This window comes from Rhinatrema bivittatum, chromosome 9 (genome assembly GCF_901001135.1).
Source record: "Rhinatrema bivittatum chromosome 9, aRhiBiv1.1, whole genome shotgun sequence".
In the NCBI taxonomy this organism is placed as follows: Eukaryota; Metazoa; Chordata; class Amphibia; order Gymnophiona; family Rhinatrematidae; genus Rhinatrema; species Rhinatrema bivittatum.
Genome location: NC_042623.1, coordinates 179411565 through 179439221, shown reverse-complemented (window position 1 = coordinate 179439221; position 27657 = coordinate 179411565). Strand labels below are relative to the sequence as shown.

At 46.1% G+C, this 27657-nt stretch overlaps 1 protein-coding gene across 1 annotated transcript in view; it reads right to left on the bottom strand.

The window, feature by feature from the left end:
- The window catches only part of ECE2 (endothelin converting enzyme 2), a 90939-nt gene that overhangs the window by 42597 nt on the left and 20685 nt on the right, over nt 1–27657 (bottom strand). The window contains exons 4-7 of the mRNA XM_029616073.1: nt 25254–25378; nt 16621–16767; nt 9576–9641; nt 9258–9446 (exon numbers count right to left, since the gene is read on the bottom strand). Of these exons, the coding sequence (XP_029471933.1) occupies nt 9258–9446; nt 9576–9641; nt 16621–16767; nt 25254–25378 (527 nt within the window). The remainder of the gene's footprint in view (nt 1–9257; nt 9447–9575; nt 9642–16620; nt 16768–25253; nt 25379–27657) is intronic.

Below are 27657 nucleotides of genomic sequence, written 5' to 3'. Positions count from 1 at the left end.
CATTTCATGAGCCAACATATCATTGCTTTCCCCAAAACTTTCCAACATTTACATTCGTCCAAACTGTGGCCCCCCCCCCCCATCCCTGTCCTTCAACTTTGGATGTCACCTGTTTGTTGATGACATTCAACTCTGCATTAAAAGGTCTTCAGACTAATCCTCCTACGAGTATAAGAAGTGCCAGGCCGGCATCCTGTCTCCCACGGTGGTCAGTCCCTGACACATCCCCAAGAAGGAGAAACTACTACTTACCTGACAATTTATTTTTCTTTAATGAGGACAAGTTAATCCACACCAGTGGGTTATGCATCTCTACTAGCAGATGGAGACGGAGCAAACTGACGTCACAGTATATATATTCCTGTAGTGACATCAGCCTGCCAGTATTCTCTGCAAAAGCCAACTGTGGACAACTAAATAATACATGATCCTAACTTAACAGAGAACCATTCAAATACTCAGTTAACAGGAAAACACTGAGCTCAGGTAAACAGGCCAATCCAATACAATGTGCTCAGCCAAGCACACTGTTTAACATGCGGTTGGGTGTGGGTTTCGGATGCACATCTACAAGAACGTAAGAACATGCTATACTGGGTCAGACCAAGGGTCCATCAAGCCCAGCATCCTATGTTGCCAATCAAGGCCACAAGAACCTGGCAAGTACCCAAAAACTAAGTCTATCCCATGTTACTGATGCTAGTAATAGCAGTGGCTATTTTCTAAGTCAACTTAATAGCAGGTAATGGACTTCTCCTCCAAGAACTTATCCAATCCTCTTTTAAACACAGCTATACTAACTGCACTAACCACATCCTCTGGCAACAAATTCCAGAGTTTAATTGTGTGCTGAGTGAAAAATAACTTTCTCCGATTAGTTTTAAATGTGCCCCATGCTAACTTCATGGAGTGCCCCCTAGTCTTTCTATTATCCGAAAGAGTAAATAACCGATTCACATCTACCCGTTCTAGACCTCTCATGATTTTAAACACCTCTATCATATCCCCCCTCAGCCATCTCTTCTCCAAGCTGAAAAGTCTTAACCTCTTTAATCTTTCCTCATAGGGGAGCGGTTCCATTCCCCTTATCATTTTGGTTGCCCTTCTCTGTACCTTCTCCATTGCAATTATATCTTTTTTTGAGATGCGGCGACCAGAATTGTACACAGTATTCAAGGTGCGGTCTCACCATGGGGCGATACAGAGGCATTATGACATTTTCTGTTTTATTCACCATTCCCTTTCTAATAATTCTCAACATTCTGTTTGCTTTTTTGACTGCCGCAACACACTGAACCGACGATTTCAATGTGTTATCCATCCACTATGACGCCTAGATCTCTTTCTTGGGTTGTAGCACCTAATATGGAACCCAACATTGTGTAACTATAACATGGGTTATTTTTCCCTATATGCATCACCTTGCACTTATCCACATTAAATTTCATCTGCCATTTGGATGCCCAATTTTCCAGTCTCACAAGGTCTTCCTGCAATTTATCACAATCTGCTTGTGATTTAACTACGCTGAACAATTTTGTATCATCTGCAAATTTGATTACCTCACTTGTCTTATTTCTTTCCAGATCATTTATAAATATTAGAGATGTGAATCGGAACCAGAATCGGATCCGATATCAGTTCCGATTCACATCTCTATAGATGTGAATCGGAACCAGAATCGGATCCGATATTTATTTATTTATTTTTGGTTTTTATATACCGGAAGTTCCTGTATACAATACATATCACTCCGGTTCACATTTAACAGAAATAACTATCACCGGGGAGGCGGTTTACATGGATATCAGTTCAGATTCACATCTCTAATATATTTATTAAATATATTGAAAAGTAAGGGTCCCAATACAGATCCCTGAGGCACTCCACTGCCCACTCCCTTCCACTAATCCCCTAATCCTAATTCCATAAGGGGATTAATGCATCCAAAACGTGCATCCATGAAACTAAGTTCTGAAGGAACTAAAAAATGAAATTTCAGACCTATTAGTAAAAATTTGTAACCTATCATTAAAATCATCCATTGTACCTGAAGACTGGAGGATAGCAAATGTAACCCCAATATTTAAAAAGGGCTCCAGGGGCGATCCGGGAAACTACAGACCGGTTAGCCTGACTTCAGTGCCAGGAAAAATAGTGGAAAGTGTTCTAAACATCAAAATCACAGAACATATAGAAAGACATGGTTTAATGGAACAAAGTCAGCATGGCTTTACCCAAGGCAAGTCTTGCCTCACAAATCTGCTTCACTTTTTTGAAGGAGTTAATAAACATGTGTTGTAGTTGGGTACTGCAGGCAGGATAGTGGACCCTTGGGCCGGCCCACCTAGGATGACAGGGTAGGCCGGGAGGCGGAGCCACAGGCTGGCGGTGTTCACCCGGGAACCAGGAACCCCCCAGGAGGAGCCCGTAGGGTCCTGGAACCTTGGGACTTGGGGTATATGCTCAAAGTCCAATAGGAGGTAAAGCCTGGGCTGGGAGTGTAGTATGGAAAGTCCAGAGTGAAAGATAGTTCGTGTATCGGCAGTACAGGTCGAGGGCCAGCTGATGACAGGGTAGCGGGCGGCAGCGATACCTGTGGCAAACCGGACAGAAAGGCAGGGTCTGTAGAATGCTGGGCTTGGAGCAAGCTGAAGACTTAGATGGAATCGGTAGCAGACTGTGGACTGGAACGGAGTCTGCCACTGGCTGTGGACGGAAGCAGGCTGTGGACTGAAGCAGGCTGTAGACTGAAACGGAGTCTGTAGCTGGCAGTAGGCTGAAGCAGGTTGTAGCGAAGTCGGGAACGGACCAAGGTCTGAGGCAGGCGGCAGGCTGAAGCGAAGTCAGGAACGGACCAAGGTCTGAGGCAGGCGGCAGGCTGAAGCGAAGTCAAAGGTAATCCAAAGGTCAAGACAGGAACGAGGAGCAGACTAAGCGCAACTCAGAACTACTAGGCAGTAGTGAACCTCGTTGCAAGGCAAGGAGAAGGAGTCCGGACGCCGGTTATATCAGGCTTAGGGCGTGGCGGCATCAGCACAGGCAGAGCCAGACTTCCGGGAGCTGTGCGCACAAAGTGGGCGTCCTCACGCGCGCTCGAGGCAGCGGGGAGACGGGCAAGCAATGGCGGCCGCCACGTGGAACTGGCAGAGTTGTCAGAGTCCCGGCACCGCGGGACGCGGCGTTTCCAGCAGCGGAGGTAGGCACGGTTCAGGGCTAGAGAAGGGGAAGCGGCAGAGACCGCAACAACATGTGGATAAAGGTGAACTGGTAGATGTAATATACTTGGATTTTCAGAAGGCGTTTGACAAAGTTCCTCATGAGAGGCTTCTAGAAAAAGTAAAAAGTCATGGGATAGGTGGCGATGTCCTTCGTGGATTGCAAACTGGCTAAAAGACAGGAAACAGAGTAGGATTAAATGGACAATTTTCTCAGTGGAAGGGAGTGGACAGTGGAGTGCCTCAGGGATCTGTATTGGGACCCTTACTTTTCAATATATTTATAAATGATCTGAAAAGAAATACGACAAGTGAGGTAATCAAATTTGCAGATGATACAAAATTGTTCAGAGTAGTTAAATCACAGGCAGATTGTGATAAATTGCAGGAAGACCTTGTGAGACTGGAAAATTGGGCATCCAAATGGCAGATGAAATTTAATGTGGATAAGTGCAAGGTGATGCATATAGGGAAAAATAACCCATGCTATAATTACACAATGTTGGGTTCCATATTAGGTGCTACAACCCAAGAAAGAGATCTAGGCGTCATAGTGGATATCACATTGAAATCGTCGGTTCAGTGTGCTGCGGCAGTCAAAAAAGCAAACAATGTTGGGAATTATTAGAAAGGGAATGGTGAATAAAATGGAAAATGTCATAATGCCTCTGTATCGCTCCATGGTGAGACCGCACCTTGAATACTGTGTACAATTCTGGTCGCCGCATCTCAAAAAAAGATATAATTATGATGGAGAAGGTACAGAGAAGGGCTACCAAAATGATAAGGGGAATGGAACAGCTCTCCTATGAGGAAAGACTAAAGAGGTTAGGACTTTTCAGCTTGGAGAAGAGACGGCTGAGGGGGGATATGATAGAGATGTTTAAAATCATGAGAGGTCTAGAACGGGTAGATGTGAATCGGTTATTTACTCTTTCGGATAATAGAAAGACTAGGGGGCTCTCCATGAAGTTAGCATGGGGCACATTTAAAACTAATCGGAGAAAGTTCTTTTTTACTCAACGCACAATTAAATTCTGGAATTTGTTGCCAGAGGATGTGGTTAGTGCAGTTAGTATAGCTGTGTTTAAAAAAGGATTGGATAAGTTCTTGGAGGAGAAGTCCATTACCTGCTATTAAGTTCACTTAGAGAATAGCCACTGCTATTACTAGCAATGGTAACATGGAATAGACTTAGTTTTTGGGTACTTGCCAGGTTCTTATGGCCTGGATTGGCCACTGTTGGAAACAGGATGCTGGGCTTGATGCACCCTTGGTCTGACCCAGTATGGCATTTTCTTATGTTCTTATGTTCTTATTAAAGAAAAGGAAATGATCTGTTGTGTCGGAGGTGGACCTTTGGGCTGAGGTGGGGTTGACACGACCTGTAGGTGAGGACCTTCGGGTTTTCACCGTCGGCAGGTGGAGTGGGCTGATAAGGCAGAGGTCGCTGGAGCTTCACCTATACCAGCCCTCGTTCCCCGGGGGTTGAGCCTTCGGGTGCTGGGGCCGGCTGGCAGGACTTAGGTGGGCCTCGAGTTTGAATAGCGAGAAAGTTGGTTCAGCCCAGAGACAGCCGGCGAGGGAAAGTGTAGTCCTACTTTGGACTGGGTAGAGTTCTGGAAATTCGGGCGCCAATGAAACAAAGGCAGACTGAGGGTGCTCGAGCAAAGGTAGGCCGAAACCTAATAAGTCCACGTCCGGGGAGTAGGCAGAAGAGGCATCCAATGGTAGGTTTGAGTCAGGGCCGGCGGCAATCCAGGGGCTGTGGCAAGCAATGCTGAGGTCTGATCATGGAGAAGCCAATAGCATAGTCAGGCGAAATGGAGATCTGGGTCTGGAGATACACTATAGCGAAGTCATGTAATCAATCCAAAGCATAGACAGGGCAGGAACGAGGAAACAGGAATCAGGAACAGAGTAGAGACTAATCTCTGGTAGCAACGAGTACTCTATCAACGAGGAGACCTGTTGCAAAGGCAACGCTATGGAGCGAGGCCTGAGCTTAAATACTATGTAGAGGTTGACGTCATCATCCAGGGCCGTGGCCAGGTTCCCACCGTGGTCCCTACATAAGGATCAGCGATGTGCGCGTGCCTAGGGAGGGGCGCGGCGCAGGTAGTGGCGACTCTCCGCGGGCCACGCGGAGAGGCCCGACTAGCAGTTTCATCATGACCTGGAACGCTGAGGATTGTGGCAGAGCCGGAGGCACCAGAGGAGACCCGAGGTCGGAGCTAGTGGCCCACCAGAGGAGGAACCAGAAGCTGGAATCCTTGTGGAAAGGTGAGAGGGCTGTGCTGTGGGCTTGCCGAGGACGGCACGCATAGCATTGTCAAGTAAGTGGTAATTTTTTCTCTTAGCATTCAGACAGGTTAATCTACACCAGTGGGATGTACTAAAGTTACTCCCGAACAGGACGGGAGCCTGCATGCAGTCTTTCGCGCTCAAAGCAAAGTGGCAACCTCAGCAGTGAAGAAGAGAGTTCTCCAGGAGCCTTTGCAGATCTGCACACCACGGCCTCCTGGACCAATTTGGTGCTACCAGAAGCACTGTCCCCGTGTAACTCTCGATTCTCCAAATCATTCTGCCCAACATGGGCCATGGGCAAAAGGCATATAGAATCTTACCTTCTGGCCACTCCTGTATGAGGGCATCGATGCCCAAGGACTTCAGATCTCTCCTGCAACTGAAGAGGCAAGAAACCTTTGCATTGTGTGCACCCGCTTTCAATACGCTCCCAAAAGCATCTGATAACTTGTGCGCCCAGCTGCATGGCCGCCTGGACAGGGCACCCAAAAAGCAAGCTCTCTCCAATAAGCATACACTACGAATGCTCAAAACGTAAGCGACCAATACGCGGTTCAGGTAGGCACCCTCCTGAGCGCCCAGCTGAGTGCACACCTGGGCGAGCACACGCAAACCGATGTCAGGCACTGATTTGCGGCAAATTAATTTCCTTCTTCTTTTCTCCTTCTCCAATTTTTTGTAAGTAATCCCCAGTAGGGAAAAGAACATCCACCATCTGCTAGAGGTGAAGAATACTGGTGGCCTGAGGTCAGTGCAGGATTATATATATTGTGACGTCAGCTTTGCTCTGTCTCCATCTGCTGGTAGAGTTGCATCACTCACTGGTGTGGATTAACTTGTATGAATGCTAAGAAATTGTTTTGTTTGGTTTGGTTTTTTTTTGTTTCTTTTTTAATCTTTCTTCCCTGTACTCAGAAACTTAGTTACACATATTTTATCCCTGTTTTTCTCCCCTCCACAGTGTCTACCACCCCTGTTCAATTCCAACCCCTGATCTTGAAATAAAAGGTGTTCATTTATTAATGGCCATATTCTCATTTCAAAAAATCTCTTCCCCCACCAGTCAGTTCTTCATCCAGTTGAATCAGAATGGTGTTTGCATGATTTCAATTTACTCATCTATCCCCCGTCTCAATCAATATCTGACAACTGTAGCCCAATGGCTTAACAACCGTAAGCTCAAACTCAACCCCTCAAAATTGCAACTCATCTGTGACAAACCCCTCCCCCCGCGCTCTCTGCCTTCCCTATCAGGCTTTTCTTTATAATCTGAGGAATTGGGGGGGTCCAATACAATCTCAGTCTTAACATTTGCAGTTTAATGAGAGCTTAGTATAATTCTGAAATGAGAATCTGATTGTAATATAATAAGATGGTAGTATGCCTTGAGACCAACCTGGAAAAGGCTGAATATTAGGGATGTGAATCAGGTGATCGATTGTCTTAACGATCGATTTTGGCTGGGGGGGGGGGAGGGAAATCTGATCGTCATGGTTTTTGGTTTTTTTTAAATCGTAAAAAATCGTAAATCGGGAGAGGGTGGGAAAACCAGCACCCTAAAACCCACCCCGACCCTTTAAAATAAATCCCCCACCCTCCCAAAGCCCCCCAAAATGTTTTAAATTACCTGGGGTCCAGTGGGGGGGTCCCAGCGCAATCTCCCGCTCTCGGGCCACGGCTGCGTTAAAAGAAATGGCGCCGGTGGCCCTTTGCCCTTACCATATGACAGGGCAAAGGTAGCGCTGGCGCCATTTTGGTTCCTGTCACCCGACGTCACGAGTGCATGAGATCGCTCCCGGACCCCCGCTGGACCCCCAGGGACTTTTGGCCAGCTTGGGGGGGGGCCTCCTGATCCCCACAAGACTTGCCAAAAGTCCAGCGGAGGTCCGGGAGCGACCTCCTGCACGCGGGCCGTATTGCCAATATTCAAAATGGCGCCGGCGCTACTTTTGCCCTCATTATGTCAACATCCCTACTGAATATCAAATGTTGATAAATATATAAGTAAATAATGACTCTCTATCGCTGCACGGTGCAACCTCATCTTGAGTACTGTGTGCAGTTCTGGTCACCACAACTCAAAAAAGATATAAAAGAATTAGAAAAGGTACAGAGGAGGGCGACCAAAATGATAAAGGGGATGGAATGATTCCACTGTGCGGAAAGGCTGAAGAGGTTAGGATTCTCCCGTCTGGAGAAGAGACGGCTGAGGCATATAAAATAATGAGTGGGGTGGAATCCATGAAACTAACAGGGAGCAGATTTAAAACAAATTGGAGAAAGTAGTTTGTCACTCAGTGCACAATTAACCTGTGGGATGAGGTCAAGGTTAATAGCAAAGGTGGGTTAAAAAGGTTTTGGACAGTTTCTGGAGAACAGATCCCGTAATAATTATTAGCCAGTAGGGATGTGAATCGTTTTAGGACGATTAAAATTATCGTCCGATAATTTTAATATCGTCTTAAACCGTTATGGAACACAATACAATACAGATTCTAACGATTTATCGTTATAAATCGTTAGAATCGTGAGCCGGCACACTAAAACCCCCTAAAACCCACCCCCGACCCTTTAAATTAAATCCCCCACCCTCCCGAACCCCCCCCAAATAACTTAAATAACCTGCGGGTCCAGCGGCGGTCCGGAACGGCAGCGGTCCGGAACGGGCTCCTGCTCCTGCATCTTGTCGTCTTCGGCCGGCGCCATTTTCCAAAATGGCGCCGAAAAATGGCGGCAGCCATAGACGAAAAAGATTGGACGGCAGGAGGTCCTTCCGGACCCCCGCTGGACTTTTGGCAAGTCTCGTGGGGGTCAGGAGGCCCCCCACAAGCTGGCCAAAAGTTCCTGGAGGTCCAGCGGGGGTCAGGGAGCGATTTCCCGCCGCGAATCGTTTTCGTACGGAAAATGGCGCCGGCAGGAGATCGACTGCAGGAGGTCGTTCAGCGAGGGTTCCGGCGCCTCGCTGAACGACCTCCTGCAGTCGATCTCCTGCCGGCGCCATTTTCCGTACGAAAACGATTCGCGGCGGGAAATCGCTCCCTGACCCCCGCTGGACCTCCAGGAACTTTTGGCCAGCTTGTGGGGGGCCTCCTGACCCCCACGAGACTTGCCAAAAGTCCAGCGGGGGTCCGGAAGGACCTCCTGCCGTCCAATCTTTTTCGTCTATGGCCGCCGCCATTTTTCGGCGCCATTTTGGAAAATGGCGCCGGCCGAAGACGACAAGATGCAGGAGCAGGAGCCCGTTCCGGACCGCTGCCGTTCCGGACCGCCGCTGGACCCGCAGGTTATTTAAGTTATTTGGGGGTGGGGGATTTAATTTAAAGGGTCGGGGGTGGGTTTTAGGGGGTTTTAATGTGCCGGTTTTTCGATTTTTCGATTTTTTAACGATTTTTCACGATTTTTCACGATATTTTACCCCCCCAAACGGCAACAATACGATTCCCTCCCCCTCCCAGCCGAAATCGATCGTTAAGACGATCGAGGACACGATTCACATCCCTATTAGCCAGGCAGACTTGGGGGGATCACCATGTCTGGAAATGTCTCTCCCCATTGGGATCTTTTGAGGATGTTCGGGTGACCGCTGGAGAGAGAATGGACCCAGCATGACGCTTCTTATATTCTTCTGCAGGCAGCTCCTGCCAGGGGTTTCCTGAGCTTTTCCTGAGGTTTTGGACTGACTTTAAATCTCTGCAGATTATGAGAGGGGTGGACTCGTGTGTGTCCTCTTACCTGCAGCTCTGCCACTGTCATCTTGTGGTAAATTTTCTCTTCGTCGCGTCTCTCGTCTTGAGGCACTGTGATATTCGCCAGCTGAGTCTCAAACTCCAGGATCTGCTTCATCTGCTCCCGGGTCCAGCTGCGATCCCCACCCAGCAGCAGGCCCAGTTCTACCATGTAATCCAGGTAAGCTGCCAGCACCTGTACACACGGACCAGGACTCACATTATTTATTTGCACCGCATGACCCAGGTTCTCAGCCACACCCACCTACTTCTAACTTTCTTCTGCACTCCCCCCTCCCCCCCTCACGCTGCATCCCACCTTTACCTTTTCATTGGCCGTCTTGTTCAAATAGTAATCTCGGGAGGGGAGGAAAAGGCCAGATTGGTCCACCTAGGAAAGAAAGACAAAGAAACAGAGAGAGGAGGGGAGAGACAGAGAGACACAGAAAAAGTGAAGAGGAGAAAGAGAGAGAGAGGAGGGTGAGGAGAGAGGAAGTGACAGAAAAAGAGAAGGCGAGAGAGGCAGAGGAAAAAGTGATGAGGAGAGAGGCAGAGACAGAGAAAGGAAGGAAGAGAGACAGAAAAAGCAATGAGGAGAGAGAAGCAGAGAGGAGGGGAGAGAGACACAGACAAAGAGATGAGAGAGGCAGAGATAGAGGAGGGGGATAGAGATACAGAGAAAGTGATGAGGGAAAGGGAGACAGAGACAGAACGGGAATAGAGAAAAAAGTCGGAGAGGCAGAGACAGAGAAAAGGGGAGAGCGACAGAAAAAATGATGAGGCAGAGAGAGAGGAGTGGAGAGAGACAGAAAAAGTGATGAGAGAGAGGCAGAGATAGAGGAGAGGCGAGAGAAAAAGCAATGAGGAGAGAGGCAGAGATAGAGAGGAGGAGAGAGAGAAAGAAGGGGGAGGGAGAGCAACAACAGAGGAATGAAAGAGTTGAGCAGAGAGAGGGGAGGATTGGATTAATTTTCTTCTTCTTAACCATTTTATGTGTCACTTTGGCAAAACACAAACAAATTGTGAGAGAGAGAAATGAAGACTTTAGCTGATTGTTTCCTGCTCTGCCAGTCAAGAGCCTGGGGTTTAGTCCCCTCATCCAGCAATTGGCGGCAGAGTCTTTTTTATTTATTTTTTTATGCATGGAGCCAGACGCAGCCAGCGCACTGCTCTCAAAGCTAAATTTAAATCATAGCAAACACAAACTTTCACCTAATCAACATTAAACACAAACGTCATATCTATGTTTCCAGATAAATCATCAACTTACACCACGAGGAGCACATTAACTAACAAAGCCTGTCTTAGAAATCCTTGCAGGAATGAAAATTCTCCTCAAACCACTTCCCCCTCTTATTAATCTTTTTCTTTTTACAGATTATAGCATTTAGTCAGTCAATTCTCACTCTCGGAGAGGTCGCCCAGTTTGCACATCCCAGGGTGGTGTCGCAGAAGGAAAGGAAATGATCAGGTGAAGCCTTAATTTCTCCTTCCTTGTCCTTCAAGAACGCGGGGGATGTGTCAAAGCCCCATTGCAGTGCAAGCTTGCTCTTCAGACAGCGTCTTATCTCACAAGAACACCCAACCTATAATGCTTGGCAAATGGACCTAGAATTGTCCACGTTGCCGCTTCACCCACATCAATTGGATTTACTGCGGGTGTTCCCGCTCACGATGAAGGCCGCGCTCTTATCGAACGGGTCCCGATGCCTTCCGGCAATTGTGGCCCCTGTAGAAAATATGCAGACCAGCGAAAAACCAAAGAAGATGGGTGTATCAAGGGACTTTTATTAGAACTTGCCCGACTCTGGCCGAGTTTCGCTCACACGGGAGCTGCCTCAGGGGCTACTAAGAGCAAAATTAAAATTAAAATCAAACACACATATATAAGACAAATGTATGTACATACATGAAAGTAAATTGTAACATGCTTATTTAAAAATAAACTAAATTTTGTACCCATAGGTCAGCAGCATGCAGAAACTATAAATGAATTAAATAAAAAGCACAAACACATATACAGAAATATAAACAAATGAGTGCAATATCATTTATAAATGACTTATGCAAGTGTAATAAAATAATTATTTAAAAAATATATATTAGTATGTTTGTATTTTTTATCATAGTGGCACAAGGAACGTAGATACGACATAAAGATAACATGAATCTGGTGGTGAAATGTTACGGTCGCAGTGAAAAGTGACCCCTGTATAGATGGATTCTTGATTATAGATACTTCAATGCAAAATCATGATAATATACTCATGTGGATTCTAAAAAAGACAACTTGGTGTTAAAATAAAACACATCCATTCTAGGGATACTGACAGGGATAGCATGGGAAAAAAGTACATGTGAATTCAGATAAAAAATAAGAATAAAATAACTTATTAAAAAGAAAAAATACTTTAAAACATAAAAAAGTGAATAAAAAGGAAGGGAAGTTCCTTAAAATACCAAATCATTAGTTAAAAAATACTTTAGACACATAAAAGGTAAGGTGACTTAAAATGCAGTGCTCAAAGTGGGCTAGATTTTAAAAGCCCTGCGCGCCGGCGGCCTATTTTGCATAGGCCGCCGGCGTGTGCAAAGCCCTGGGACGTGCGTAAGTCCCGGGGCTTCTTAAAAGGGGCGGGAGGGGGCGTGTCTGGGGTCAGGGGGCGGTCCGGGGCGGGTCCTGGTGCCTGGCGACGGTTCGGGGGCGGACCGGGAGGGTGGTCCCGAGTCCCCTAGCACTGCGGCCTGTGCCTGGGGATGCCGAGGCGGCGCATGCAATTTACGCCTGCTTCAAGCAGGCGTAACTTGCACAACAAAGGTAGGGGGGGGGGTTATGTAGGGCTGGAGGGTGGGGTAGATAGGGGAAGGGAGGGGAAGGTGGGGGAATGCAGAAGGAAAGTTCCCTCTGAGGCCGCTCTGATTTCGGAGCGGCCTGGAAGGAACGGAGGCAGGCTGCGCAGCTTGGCGCGTGCAGGCTGCCAATTTTGTGCAGCCTTGCGCGCGAACCCCGGAATTTATAAGATACGCGCGGCTACGCGTACTTATTTAAGATCTACCTCAGCGTAATAGAAATGTGAGCAATGTCAAAATGGTATGGCTTAAATTGCAAACTGAGAGTGTCTTTGTTCATGCCGAATTTCAAAGTATACAACTAATAAGCACAACAAATTAGACTTTATTTCAGGATGCTTTACCTTAACGCTGTTTATACAGTCAATCCCGCGGATGTAATTTAGTCAGGGTTTCATTACAGCACAAATTGGGGTAGATTTTCAAAGGGATACGCGTGTAACCCCGGAAAACCTGTCCCAGCCTGCCCCAGCGCGCGTTGAGCCTATCTTGCATAGGCTCGGCGGCGCACGCAAGCCCCAGGACACACGTATGTCTCTAGGCTTCGAAAAAGGGGCATTCCGGGGGTGGGGCCATGGGCGGGGCTGAGGCCTCCTCCATTGTGGCCCTGCTGAGGCCGGGGGGTGGGGGGGGTGGGTTATTTATTTATTTATTTACTTCTTTTTACTATACCGATGTTCAGGACAAAATAGTCCTATCACACCGGTTTACATTGAACATAGGGTAAACAGCGAGTCATAGGAAAGTTACATAAAACAGGGAAATAAATAAATACAGGATAACTTAGTAACAGAAAATTCCAAGAAGCAAAGAAATTAAAGACATAGAAACTAATAAATAAACATAACTTAACTCGGGTACTTAACTATAACTGTGAGGCAGGTAGGGTCTGGGGGGGCAGGGTGTGGCGGGGGGGTATAAGGGGGCTGAGGGGGGGTATAGAGAGAGGGAAGGGAGGATGAGTAATAAAAAGAGGTGGAGGAGGAAGGGCATATTGAGTACAGGGAGATGAAAGGCGAGGGAGGACTCCTAGAGATAGCAGTTTTGTGGATTAGGGAAAGGCTTGTTTGAAAAGCCAAGTCTTCAATTTTTTCCTAAAGGTGATCAAGCATTGTTCTTGGCGTAGCTCTATAGGTAATGCGTTCCACTGAGAAGGTCCAGCAGTAGAGAATGTGCGTTTCCAAATGGAGGGGTGACGTGTGGCTTTGGGGGGGGGGGGGGGGGGAACGTGTAGGGTCCCTCTGTGGGCCGTTCTGATGGGTCTCATGGAGGAATGGAATTGTAGTGGAATTTTTAGCTGGTGAGGACTGATTGTGGATGGTTTTGTGTATAATAGTTAGGGACTTATGCAGGATTAGGCACGGGAAGGATTAGGCAGGATTATTATGTATGCAGGATTAGGCACGGGACTTATGCAGGGTTAGGCACGGGAAGGTGGGGGGAGACAGAAGGAAAGTTCCCTCTGAGGCCGCTCCGATTTCGGCACGGGCGCAGATTTGTTCGCGCATGTTATAAAATCCAGGGTCGGCAAGGGTCTCTCAACCTAGCTTGATGTTACCCAGGTAGAGAGTCCATCAAGCTAGGTTGAGAGACCCTTGCCCAAATCTCATCTTTGGGTGAGTTTCCTCACGCCGAAGGCCAGCAAATCTTCACAAGAGACCACTGTTCTGTTCGTACGTCTCATGTACAATGTGAAAGCGGCCCCTAACCCCCTACACTCTTACCTAATCCCCACCTCGAGTTACTAGGTGGGCCTATCCTAGGGATACAAATACCTATCTATGGGACATGCTATCATGGCCAGTCTCTCTCTCTCTCTCTCTCTCTCTCTCTCTCTCTCTCTCTCTCTCTCTCTCTCTCTCTCTCTCTCTCTCTCACTCAAAAATGGGTCCCTAAAAAGAAAGAAATTCTGTTCTAACCAGATGATTGATTTATAAAGGAAGCTTATCTCAGATCTATGTATGGACAATTACAAACATCTGCTTTGTTCAAAAAGCAAGGCACTAACTGCATATTTCAAATCATTCTGCCCTGCAGGTTCTTTCCCTAAATAAATAGTATTTCATTACATATTTTGGGGTTAAAATGTAACACTTTATGAACACAGTCATGTAACAGGCAGTCCAGTCTGATTCGGGACCAAAACATACATTATCTGCAGAGAAAATGGACAAGACAGCTGTTCTCTCTCTATTTCTGGATCTAACTTCCTTATCTAACGCACATACAAGTATTTATTTACCCGTCGCTTAAAGAAACCATACCTTATTAGTTTCTGTCCAAATTCAATGCTAGCCATCAAGAAAAAGCCGACCAAACCAAACTTTCTTAAGCGATCTACTAAATGTAATTCACTTTCTGTAAAAATCAACTCATTTCTCCACAACTTTAATTCCCCATCAGTCTTTAAACCAGTTCTTCCCACTGTTTCTACTTGTGTATGAGAATTATTTGAGCTCTACATAACCGCCGTTTCCTCTTATCTTCCAACACAGTTAACTCTCCAACTCCCAGTGTCCTTTCAAATTCTAAAACTTCCACGGCAAGAGTAGATTGAGGCTGAGCTGTGATCCCTACAGCGGATCCCCACTCACTGCGATGCATTACACCAGGGCAGCAATCAGACATAAACAGAAAACCAGATTCCAAACAATGCTTTCCATTGTTTAGTGCTGGAGACCGTATCTCAAAAGGAACAGAGACAGGATGGAGGCGGTCCAGAGAAGGGCAACCAAAATGGTGGAGGATCTCCATCGAATGAGGAGAGGTTGAAGAACCTAAATATGTACACCCTAGAGGAGAAGAGGAGCAGGGGTGGATACAGACCTTCAGATACTTGAAAGGTTTTAATGATCCATGGTCAACAAGAAACCTTTTCCAATGGAAAGAAATCAGTAGAACTAGGGGTCATGATTTGAAACTCCAGGGGGGATGACTCAGAACAAATGTCAGGGAATATTTCTTCACGGAGAGGGTGGTGGATGCCTGAAATGCCCTTCCGGAGGAAGTGGTGAAGACTAAAACTGTGAAGGATTTTGAGGGGGCAAGGGATAAACACTTTGGATCCCTAAAGGCTAGAGGATGGGAATGAATGAAAAGAGGCATGGGGGTAGCTTGCTGGAATGGTGGTTACTACCCTTATCCAATAAGCTTTCATATGATTAATGCAACTCCAGCATTGCTCTCTGCTTCAACGGCAAGGGGAAATGTGGAAAAGAGGATTTACATTCAGACAACAACCAACAAGGACATTGAACTGTACAATGTGGTAAAACAAATAAGCTTGGGTGTAACTTGCTTGATGTGGCGGTTACTACCCTAAATCTGGAAAAGTGGAATTAGATTCAGACAACATCCAACATGGCATTGTATTGCACTGTCTGGATAAACAAGCATGGGGGTAACTTGCTTGATGCGGCAGTAACTACCCTTATCCAATAAGCCTGATACTTCACTTTTGATGCAACTCCAACATTACTCTCTGCATCAACAGAAGGGGGCTGCAGGAAATTGGACTCAAACAGTAACCAACAAGGGCCCTGACCTTGGCAGTCTGTGATACTGATAAGTATGGGAAACTGATACATATGGGAGCTTGCTGGACAGACTGGATGGGCCGTTTGGTCTTTTGCAGCTGTCATTTCTGTGTTATACACCTCCTAGGGGTACCCCAACACTGTGCTCAGAGCATCATATGTCTACACACCCCCTAAGGGTTCCCCAACTCTTGCTCAGAGCATCAAATTAATGGGTAGCATGCAGGGCACGGATAACTGGGCCCTGCTTAATGCAGCACACAGCACCTCCTGAGCTTCTTCCTTCAAGGCTCTCTCTTATCCCCAGGCTGCATGAGACAGGGAAAGCTTGCACCAGACACTGGATGTGACTCGTTCTGAGTGTCGGGAGCAGCAGCCTTGGAGAAGCTCTGGCAGCCACATGTGGCAGCCCAAGGTAACTAACAGAGCTGGCTGCTCACATCACAGCGACCTCTCCCTCCTCCTCCTGCACTTATACATAGAGAGAGACAGTCCTCTGTGGTGGGTTCATGTGTTCTCCGCCCCCTCTCTCTCTTTATTTTAAAATTTGAAAGAGAGACTGATGGGGCTTTCAGTGTGTCCCCAGCTCTTCTTTTGACCATGCGAGTCCTCTCCATGTCCGCACTGCATGCCATACATTTTTGTTATGCCTTGGGCGTGAAAAGGTTGGGAAACACTAGCATAAACCTATAATGTGCTGAAAGGAGATTATAGGTGTATACCAGTATGCTTTGTCCTGCATTAGTCCTACTGGTATGAGGTGTGTATTCTACTTTGTGTCACCATGAGCCCATGACCCTCTTTCTGTTCATACAAATGAGATCCTGATGTGCTTTAGAAATTTTCTGGGCTGCGTGAAGCTCATTTTTTTTCCCGGTATGTGGTCTCTTCATGCATGTGCAAGTCGTAGAGAATGGGAAGAGGATGACGGTAGCGCTGCTGCTAAGGAGATTCTCCTTGCGTAACTATACTGTGCTCACGCACCTGGATGACGTTGCTGTTGGAGCTCCTGGAGTCTGCACTGACGTACACGGTGAAGAACGGTGCCGCACGGTATGTCCCTGAAGACGTCTTCAAGACCTCCATGAAATTATCTTTGTTCCAGGCACCAGAGATGTTCCAGCCACCAATCTGAAGGGAAAGGGAAAAAAAAAGCAACAACATCTGGGTATAGCAGAACCACAGAGGGACTACGTCCTGGCTGCCAGTAACCACGTAGTTACTCTAGTGATGGCTTCAGTGGCTTCAGATTAAACTCGGGTTTTTTCAATTAATTTCTATGAAAAGAGAAAAACCCATTGAAACTAATGGAAATGTAACAACATCCATAAAATCCAAATTAAATAATTACAACTCCAAAAACACTCTGATAATATTCCTAACCCTCACTCACAATCACACTGTCGAACTCTGGCAAAAGTATCCAAAACAGCTTCTCTCAGAACTGTTTAATTAAATAATTCAAATTGTGTGAAACCTTTTATTAAACTAATGGTTTCTCTATCTATATAAATAAAAATGTTAAATAGTTTGGACAAAATCGCTAATCTCAGAAACCACTGAACCGATTGCTTTCAAATTTGGACACAACCTTCATTTCGCATACAGGAAGGTTCTTCTGTACTTACATTACAGATAGGTCACACCTGTGACAGGTAAAATAGGTTTAAAGATATTTTCCAGAAAACAGCGAATCTGCTGGACGTAAGCGCCATCTGTTGCACCTTACACTAACACACGCTACACTAATCATTTCGCCAGTCCAGGTCCACGTTTCACTTCCATTTTAACACATTCGCGCACTTTTTTTGCCGGAAGATAACTATTTCCTTTACAGATACAATACACCCACTACCCTCCTCACACCCCCCACACACATGCCAAATTGATTTACTTCCCAGGCCCTCAGCTCCTCCGGTGCACCTGGAGCTTCCTCAAGGTTCCTGGGCAGAACATGCAGTTCTCCTGCCAGGGCTTCCGCCAGCCCTGGCAGGAGAACTAGCCGGGGGCCTAGGGTGCCAGGGTCCCAAGGGCAGAAGCTATGGTAGCAACGACCAACGAGCGACCCGTCTGTCCTCGCCCAACCCAGCGTTTCTCTCTCCCTCACACGCACTGACAGTTTTCTCCGTGCAGAGGAGTGGGAGAGAGTGCGCAAGCCCGGGCGGGGTGGGGTAAGGCAGCGCGGCAGGGGGCGGGCACAAGGCAGAAGGCACCTAATACCCTTGCACCGGCCCTGTCCTCTGCATATTTTTATAAGCAATGATATTTCCCCACTGCTACCGCTACTGCTCTGAGACAAGCTCGCGGGACATCTGTTATTTTATTGTAAAGTTTCTGTGACATTGGGATTCGGATGGGAGCCTGGAGCAGAAACAACGCTCTTGGCTCTTTTTTTTTTTTTAAATCGGGCCATCCTTCTCCTGGGCACAGTATCTACAGTACCTACACTTCAGGGACACAACACAAACACCAGAGACCACCTCAGCACAATGGGTCCCCTGCAAAGCAGGTAATTAATTATTCTTTTTTCTTTTTTTACCACATTCACATTGGGCCAGATTTTAGTACCTACACGCGGGCGTAGATTTGTGCGCGCAACCCAAGCCCTAGGAGAACCCCGATGTCTTTCCCTGTTCCCTCCGCCACCCCCCGACCTTTATTTTAGAAGTTGTGCCTGCCTCTGGGCAGGCGTAGGTTGCATGCCGGCCAAGTGCCTGCGTGCGATTCCCCCGGCCTAGCGGCCCTACGAAGGCCTCTGGCCACGCCCCCCACCCCGGACCACCCACACCCTGCCCCTTTTTTTCAAGCCCCGGGACATACGTGTGTCCCGGGGCTTGCACGTGTCGCCAGGCCTATACAAAATAGTCTCGTAAATCCAGCTAGATTTACGCGCTTAGGGCTTTTAAAATCTGCCCCATTATGTATAAAAAACCCTCGCTTTGTCTGTAGATTATGAAGCAATTGTTACAATTTTTGACCAACCAGTGTTTAGTCTATCGACTTCTAGACCCAGAGGGAATTCAGCTAGCCAGTCTTGCTAAAATATTGGTATTTTTACGAACAGTGGAAAAGAAAGCGTTTATAATTTTAGGAAATTTTAATTTTCATTATATTGGACTAATACGTGGTCCTGTTGAGGATTTTTTTTAATGTTATGGATGCTCTAGATTTCAGCCAAATTGTATCCTTTCCTACCCATGAGGCCTAATATATCTTAGATATGATTTTTATTCCAAAGATGTGGATTAATCTTGACTTAGTTAATCATGTACAGTACAGGTTTATTAGTCAGATAATAGTTTAATCCCTGAACACATTGGGCAAAGTAATTGATGGACATCTCATGTTACTTCCTGATCAATAATTCCTCTTGTATTTCAGAAAAAATGGGATCAATTGGAGGCCTATAAGAAAACAGAGTAGAGGGCCGGTGATGCCAGCTTTGTGATCAGCTGCACCTAGACGAGCTGCTGGGCCTGGCCTTCGTTATCTGACATCATCCTGCCTGTATCTTCACTACTAAATGGCTCAACTCGTCTAAATAATTCTGAAAATTCCATCCCTGACATTTGGACCATGAAAAAGGCGCAAAGAAAGAAGTTAAAAGCAACGGACGATGAATAGTTGGCGTGGGAGGCCAACTCTGCTTCATCAGAGGATTGGCCTGCCCTGCAAACACCTCTGGACACTACTAAAACCCTGCAGCTTATGTTTGATAAATTTTCCGAAAAAATAACAGCCAGTATTAATTCAAAATTAGGGGTGGTGGTAGATAAAGTAGCTCAATTGGTCTCCTCTGTGCAAGATAACGCGGCCTGCCTTGAGGAAACCTCGGATAGGATGGAGGAACTTGAAATGTCCCTAACAAGCGCGCGATTGAAAATCGATATGTTGGAGCATCAGCTTACCACCATGTTGGAGAATTTAGATGATTTAGAAAACCAGGGGAAAAGGAAGACATATATTTGTCGGGATTCCTGAAGCAGCCGAAGGGAAAGATCCAGCTGGGTTCCTGGCAAAATGGCTGCCCGACGTGCTAAGTATGAACACCAAACGCGGCCCGTTAAAATCGAATGGGAACATAGAGCCTTGGTTCCCCTCTCCATGGCAAGGGCTTGTCCTTGAGCGTTTATTGTTAAACTACGCAGACAAGGCTCGAATTCTGGAGTTGGTGAGGCGAAAAGCAGACATTCGGTACAGCGATCACAAGGTGTTTTTCTTCCCAGATTATTCACAGCCGGTACAAAAGAAGAGGGCTACGTTTGTGCCCGTAAAGAAGGCTCTGCGTGAGAGAGGATTCTCTTATGCCCTACTTTATCCAGCGTGCCTAAAGGGTTTGGTTAATGGACATGCTTGGTTCTTTGAATCGGTGACCGAGGCGCAGAAATTTCTTGACTCCATTGCTGACTCAGAAACCTAAACTTTTAAAATTTTTATGGACAGAGATTTCAGGCAGTTTGTTTTCTTTTCTTAGCCAGGACCCGGAGCACATCTTCAAGTGGCGACAGGTGACTCCCCTGAGTTTGGTGTTAACGGGGAGTTTGAGTTCCCTTTCTTTTTTTTACTGTTTTGGACCCTTTTTCTGTTGTTTTGGGGGGTTTTTTGTTTACACAGCGCCTGATATTCTGGAGCCATTTTGCCGCATGGGTGATATTTCTTTATTGGCCCTGGGTTCAATTTTTCATTTTCTGGAGCGCCCCCATGTGGCTGATTTTCTGGGCTACGCAGCACGCTTCGGATCAGGCCGATTGTACTGAATTTTTAGGCGGCACCGCTACAGTTCTTCTCTCAGTTTGGGGATGAATTTCGCCTTTTATATAGCCTTTTTTTTTTTTTCACAGACTGCAAACTGTTATTTTTTGCATACTGAAGCCGCAGAGATTAGTATTTACCAACTCGTGCATATTTTCTGGACGTTTTCACTATTGCTGACTTTTTTTTTGTTTTCCATCTCAGAGGGGGACTTTTTTCTCTCCGGTTATGTAACTCCACTATTTATGTTTCATTACCTTCTTTATTACTTTTTATTTTTTTATTCTGTTTCTTTGCCCTGGTTATAGGCGTGGCTCCCCGGACACCATTCGGGTCTCTGCGGTCTCCCGCCGGGGAGAAGTTTTCGCAGTGCCACTTTGATGTTTTGTTTTACAATTATTTCAGTACACAGTCAATTTGGGGAATTGTCCCGGCAACTAACCAGTACTGGGTTGGGTATTATGGTAGGGGGACACACTGAATTGGGATTGTTGTGGGTTGTTACAGAGGGGGAGAGTACTCAGGTTGTAAGGGGAGGGGGTCGGGTGTTAGGGAGGGTGGGGGTACAAAAGGAAATTTGGGACTGGACACATATTGTTTTGGGTGGGAGTTGTTTAATGTTTCTAAAGGCCACACAGAGAAGGGTACTGATGATGATGGTTTACGCAAAGCACTGGCAGATTTTGCGGGGAATTGAGGACCTGTTTTTCTTGTTAGTTAGAGGTTTGACTTTATTTTTAGTTTTCCCTCTAGGCTTATTCCTCTTGGCGGCTTCCTTAGCTTTGACTGGCCATGTTACCAAGAGGTCACTGGTGATTCCTGAGGAGTGAGAGGGCTCTGCAACCCAGGCATTAGTGGACTCTAAAGCTCCTAATCCCGGAGGCAATGCCGACAGGAAACATAGTTATACGGCTAATTTAGAGGTAAGCGGGGAGAATGGGTCAGAGTCAGTGGATGAGCAACCTACCCAGAATATCATACTAACCCCTTTGAGTGGGAAATTGGGGGTGACTGGGGAACATAAGAATATAAGAACATGCCATTCTGGGTCAGACCAAGGGTCCATCCAGTCCACCATCCTGTGTCCAACAGCCAGTCCAAGTCACAAGTACCTGGCAAGTACCAAAATGTTTAAATAGATCTCAAGCTACTATTCCTTACTGATTGATAGCAGTTTATGGACTTCTCCTCAAGGAACTTATGCAAACCTTTTTAACCCTGTTACATTAACTGCTGTAACCACATCCTCTGGTAATGAATTCCAGAACTTAACTAAGCCTTGAGTGAAAAAGAATTTTCTCCGATTTGTTTTAAATGAGCTATTTTCTAACTTATTGGAGTGCCCCCTGGTCCTTCTATTATCTGAGAGAGTAAATAACCGATTCACATCTACCCGTTCTAGACCTCTCATGATTTTAAACACCTCTATCATATCCCCCCTCAGTCGTCTCTTCTTCAAGCTGAACAGCCCTAACCTCTTCAGCCTTTCCTCATAGGGGAGCTGTTCCATCCCCTTTATCATTTTGGTCGCCCTTCTCTGTACCTTCTCCATCGCAATTATATCCTTTTTGAGATGCGGCGACCAGAACTGTACACACAGTATTCAAGGTACAGTCTCACCATGGAGGGATACCGAGGCATTATGACATCCTCCGTATTATTTGTCATTCGCTTCCTAATAATTACTAACATTCTGTTTGCTTATTTGACCACCACAGAATCTTAGCAGAGCTCACAAAACTTGGGAGGATGCATGGAACCCCCGGCAGAACCTAATTGACTACATTCTCCAAGTGCAGGATTTCCTAAAAAAAAAAAAAAAAAGCTGGGGAGGCAGCCCATCTGTGCCTAGAGAAGGCTCAGGATACCAAGCCCGAGGTTATAATCGCCCCATAGACCAAAGAGTTTTCCAGCCAGAGGACCGTGTCCTTGTTCTTCTCTCATTTTCGGAAAGCAAGTTGTTAGCCTGTTGGCAAGGACCCTATGAAGTTTTGGAGAAAACAGGCCCATGATGACAAAATAGCCCAGCCAGATAAATGAAAGAACTCAAATCTACCATGTAAACCTTCTGAAAAGTGGGTTGCACAGGTGTGCAGAGTGGTGCAAGAAGAGTTTGGTCCAGAGGTTGGACCTGAAGTGGACCGAATCCAGATTCCTTACAGAGAGCAGCTGTTCACCACACAGACAGCTGCCTTAAATCAGCGGGTGGAGCAAAACAAGGAGATCTTCTCGAACCTGCCAGGTTGTACCCATATAGTGCCACATGACATCATTATGCTTCCTGGGATTATTGTGGGGCAGTGACCCTATCGGATTCTCGAGGCCACATGTTGCATCACTGAAACTGAAGTGAAGGAAATGCTCCAGCCTGGAGTTAAAGAGCTGTCTAACAGTGATTGGTCCTCACCTATAGTGCTGGTACAGAAGCCAGATGGGAGCATAAGGTTCTGCATTGTCTTTAAAAAGGTAAACGAGGGCTCAAAATTCGATATGTACCCGTTGCCTCAAGTAGATGAACTGACTAAGTGTCTGGGATCAGCTCAGTTCATTTCTACCCTGGACCTTACAAAAGGGTATTGGCAGGTGCCTCTTATGCCAGCACAAATTTATAAGACTGCATTCTCAGTGCTAAGGGGACTTTTCTAGTTCACCGTCCTCCCTTTTGGACTCCATGGTGCCTCCACAATGTTTCAGCGCTTGGTTGACCGCCTGATTCACCCACATCAAGAGTATGCAGCTGTCTACTTGGATGACCATCCCTGTCAAAAATCTTTGAATTAACAGTCCTGCATCAGCTATATGATTTTCTAGATGATAATACAAAAATTGACCCACACCAACATGGATTTAGAAAAGGTTTCAGTACCAAGAAATTACTACTTTCATCATTTTGATATTTTACTACGGGGTTTTGATACTAACATGATTATATTACAATGCTATTGGACATAACATTAGCATTTGACACCCTGGACCATTTCATTCTTCTTTCCAGATTAAAATCAGCTGGCATAGATGGTGTATTAAAAAGATTTACTTCATATATATATCTGACCGGATCCAGTAAATTAAAATTGGTTCTGCTCACTCTGGGGCAGATTTTCAAAGCCTACGCACGTAAATCCAGGTGGATTTACAAGCGCCGGGCCTATTTTCAAAAGGCCCGGCGGTGCGCATAAAGTCCCGGGAAGTGTGTATGTCCCGGGGCTCGAAAAAAGGGGCGGGGCAGGCGGTCCGGGGGCGGGGCATGGGCGTGGCTGGAGCCTCCAGGCACAGCGGCCATTTGCCACTGTGCCCGGGATCACGCACTGGCACCTGGCCGGCGCGCGCAACTTAGTAAACAAAGGTTGGGGGGTTTAGATAGGGCTGGGGGCCGAAAGGAAAGTTCCCTTGGGGCCGCTCCGATTTCGAACAGGGAAAGCCATCAGGGCTCCGCTAGGGCTCCGCGCGCACAACTGTGCACCCCCTTGCGCGCGCCGACCCCGGATTTTATAACATGCGCGAAAAAATCGTGCGCAGCTACTAAAATCTGGCCCTTTGGGTTACAGTCTCATCAGGCATGCCTCAAGGGACTGCTCTATCATCCATACTATTCAATATTTACATGGCCCCAATTTGTAAGATTCTGGCCTGCCTAGGTGTAAACTATAAAATATATCCAGACAATATACAGTTTTTCATCCCCTACAATATCAATTGGACAAACACCTTGGGCTTGGTTTCATTATGCATTAATTCCAGTAGTTGATGGTTAGCACATAATTGGCTTAAACTTAACATTAACAAAACTGAAGTTTTACTCTTGTCTGAAATAAGCGTTATCTTCTTTGAATGTCCCAACATATCTCTCAACTTTCAGGGAAACTGCAACGCAAGAGAGACTTTTTTCCTACATGTAAACAAAACTCAACAAGTAGTTTTATATTAAATTAACCCTGTAACTGCTCATTGTTGGCACTTCTATAATGTGTTGTCTATTTTAATCAATTACTATTACTTTATGTGCCTTTTTGTAAACCACTGTGATGGTAAATAACTTAACGATGGTATAGAAAAGATTTTAAATAAATAACCAGGCAAGAACTTTGAAATCTTATTTGATTCGCAATTATCCACGCAAAAGCATATTTCAAAGATTGTGACAACATCATTTTATAAACTACACCTTGTAAAGAAAGTGAAGCTTCTAATTAATCACCAAGACTTTCTCTCAGTCTTGCAGTGTTGGTGCTGAACAAACTAGACTATTGTAAGTTCATTATTTCTGGGCTTACCAGCAAATATTTTACATCCTCTACAAATAGCAAGAATTTTGACAGGCCCTCAACCCCAGAGATCATATCACACCTGTTTTATCCCAACTTCATTGGCTTCCAGTTGCACAAAGAATACACAAGGATTCATCAATAGGGCTTAATGCAACTCTCCGATTATGCAAACCAACCAGACAACTGAGATCATCCCACATCCCAAAACCTTTTCGAAGTTCCTGCTCTAAAGATTACAAGATTAGAAATCCCCCGTAAGAGAGCATCCTCGATAGCAGGATGGCCCTCCCACCCAACTTTGCAGGAGTAGTGCAGTAGCAGTGGCCTCCTTCCACCCTTCCAGCAGTGAGGAGCAGTGCTGCCATCCAACAGCGGCCAAAGACCAGGCACGTCGTGCTTGTTTCATTGTCACAAAAGCACCCCGCCCCCCATTTTCCTTGTGTGCAGGTTGAGACCATGGGTTGCATTCCTCACCTTTCTGAGGCTTCATCACATTCCTTCCCCCACCACCCATTCCACGTGTGTGCAGGATGAGGCTCTCTTACCTTATTTCTCCCTCCACCTGGGTAATGGCATTTCTGGTTTTGCTATGCTCACCTTCTCAATGAGGTCAATCAGGGGTCGGGCCCCCAGCTCCTCAATCTTGGTCTCCTGCAGGCAGGACAGATAGTAACGCTGTGTCTTGCGCTCTGCTTCACTGCTGGAGTTAAAGGTGGCATTCTCTGTGTGACAGAGCACATCAAAAGCAGGGTCAGTGCCTCCTCTGCCTCTGTATGTTTGTCTGTGCCTGACCTGTGTGTGACATTCAGCAATCAAAAAATAGCATTCAACTTAAATTTAAATATATTTTGATTATACATTCACAAATAATAGAAAAATCAATACCAAGAAAACACAGACAAAGAGAGACGAGGACCATCATAACACCCGTACGTGCAGACCAATTTTGTAGCACGAAATGCCCGGGTCATAACTAATCATAGGTCCATCATTTAAGCATGTATACAGTATCCCATCATTCTCAATTTTTTCTAAAGATTTTTTTATGCAGATTAAAGAAGGAAAATATGAGGAGACCACGTGATCCAATGTGTGAGTAGGATGCTAGTCAGACTTGCTCCCAGTGCCCCCCTCAGAAATCGCTATTTTTACCTGGTTTTTTGCAGCTTTGTGCTGCCAAAATATTCATCTGTGGCTTCTCAATGCTCCATTGAAGAGTTCTAGTGCAGGAGCAGTAAAGTGTCCAGCAAGCCGCAGCGGGAAAAGAAAATATCAGGTAAGCTGGCTGAATCCAAAATGGCCGCCGGTCCTCCGAACCCAAGCCAGCACATGGCATCAAACAGCAGTGCTTTGGTAGAGGAGGTGACCTGTGCTGTGGTATTAGCATTGGACGCTCGATTTCAGGCTATTTCTCTGCAAATAACAGCAGGGAATGAAACCCTGAATGAGATCAAGCGGCAGGGAGAGGACACCCAGAATAGAATTGCAGGAGTGGAGTCAGACACGCAGGCCCTGAAGCAACAACAGGGGTCCTTGGAAAAGTAGGTCCTGGTGCTGGAGTCAAAGGCGGAGGATCTGGAGGAACAACCTTTGCTTTGTGGGATTTCCGGAGTCTCTCTCAGATCGGGGACATTCACTCTTTATTTGAGGGCTGGCTGCTAGCGGAGCTTGGCCTGGAGAGTCTTCAGGGCCATTGCTTTGTGGAGCATGCTCATTGAATGGGAGCCCGTCCTCTGGGCCCTACAAGGCCGCGGATCGTAGCTACATGCTTCTTGAATTTCTCTCATAAAGTAGCTATCCTCCAAGCTTATAGGAAAAAATCCACATTGCTGTATGAGAACTGTAAGATACTGATTTTCCAGGATTATTCAGTAATGGTATCTCAGAAGCGGAGAGAGTATTCTAGGATCTGTGCAGATCTCTTCAATCGACACAAAAGATTTTCATTGCAATATCCAGCGAGGCTCCGAGTAGACCATAAAGAATCTTGGCGTACATTTGATTCTGCTGCTAGTGCTCAACAATTCTTGGCATCGTTATTTTTCAGGATGGATTTCACACTGTCTTCGGACCTGTTTCGCTCTCAGCAGATTTTGCCCTAAATTTTCTTAAATGTTGCGGTATTTTTATTCTTTTACTTATGTATTTCTCAAGTACTTTCCATTTTCATACAAGCTGCTTCATAACTTGCATTATGGAGTCACCGATGCGATAACTTGGGTCAGTTTTTGATAATGTGTGGGGCCTCTGATGTGGAGGGGGTGCCGGTACAGATTGTTAATGTGGTTTCTGGACCTCTGATGTGGAGGGGGTGCTGGTACAGATTGTTAATGTGGTTTCTGGGCCTCTGATGTGGAGGGGGTGCCGGTACAGATTATTAATGTGGTTTCTGGGCCTCTGATGTGGAGGGGGTGCCGGTACAGATTGTTAATGTGGTTTCTGGGCCTCTGATGTGGAGGGGGTGCCGGTACAGATTGTTAATGTGGTTTCTGGGCCTCTTTTTGTTGGAGGTTTTTTGTTTCTTGGGGTGGGGATTGCACTGGGAAGGGAAGCAAAAGGGTTGGGATTGGTGGCAGGCAGGGGGGAGAAGACTGCAGACGTCACAAGGGTATTTTGCTGGTGTAGACTACATAAATCTAGTTCCTTAGGCAGAGGGATGCATCCTGTGGGGGTGTTCAGTCCCTAGGCCGGGGGGGATTGGACACAGACTCACATACATGGTGGGGGGTTTTCACAAACAGTATCCATCAAATTTGATTAAATATGGTTGATGCCCTCCAAATTCTTTCTTGGAATGTAGCGGGTATTGGCTCACTTGTAAATCGTGCAAAACCTTTAGCTTCAATTCGAAGGCATAAGGCACACATTGCATGTCTCCAGGAGACTCATATAAATGACTGGAGCATGCTAAATTGCAAAGAGATTGGGTGGGCAGTGTGTTCTATTCGTCAGCAGTGAATAGGAAAGGAGGGGAAGCAAGTAGTTTTTGAACATATCTCCA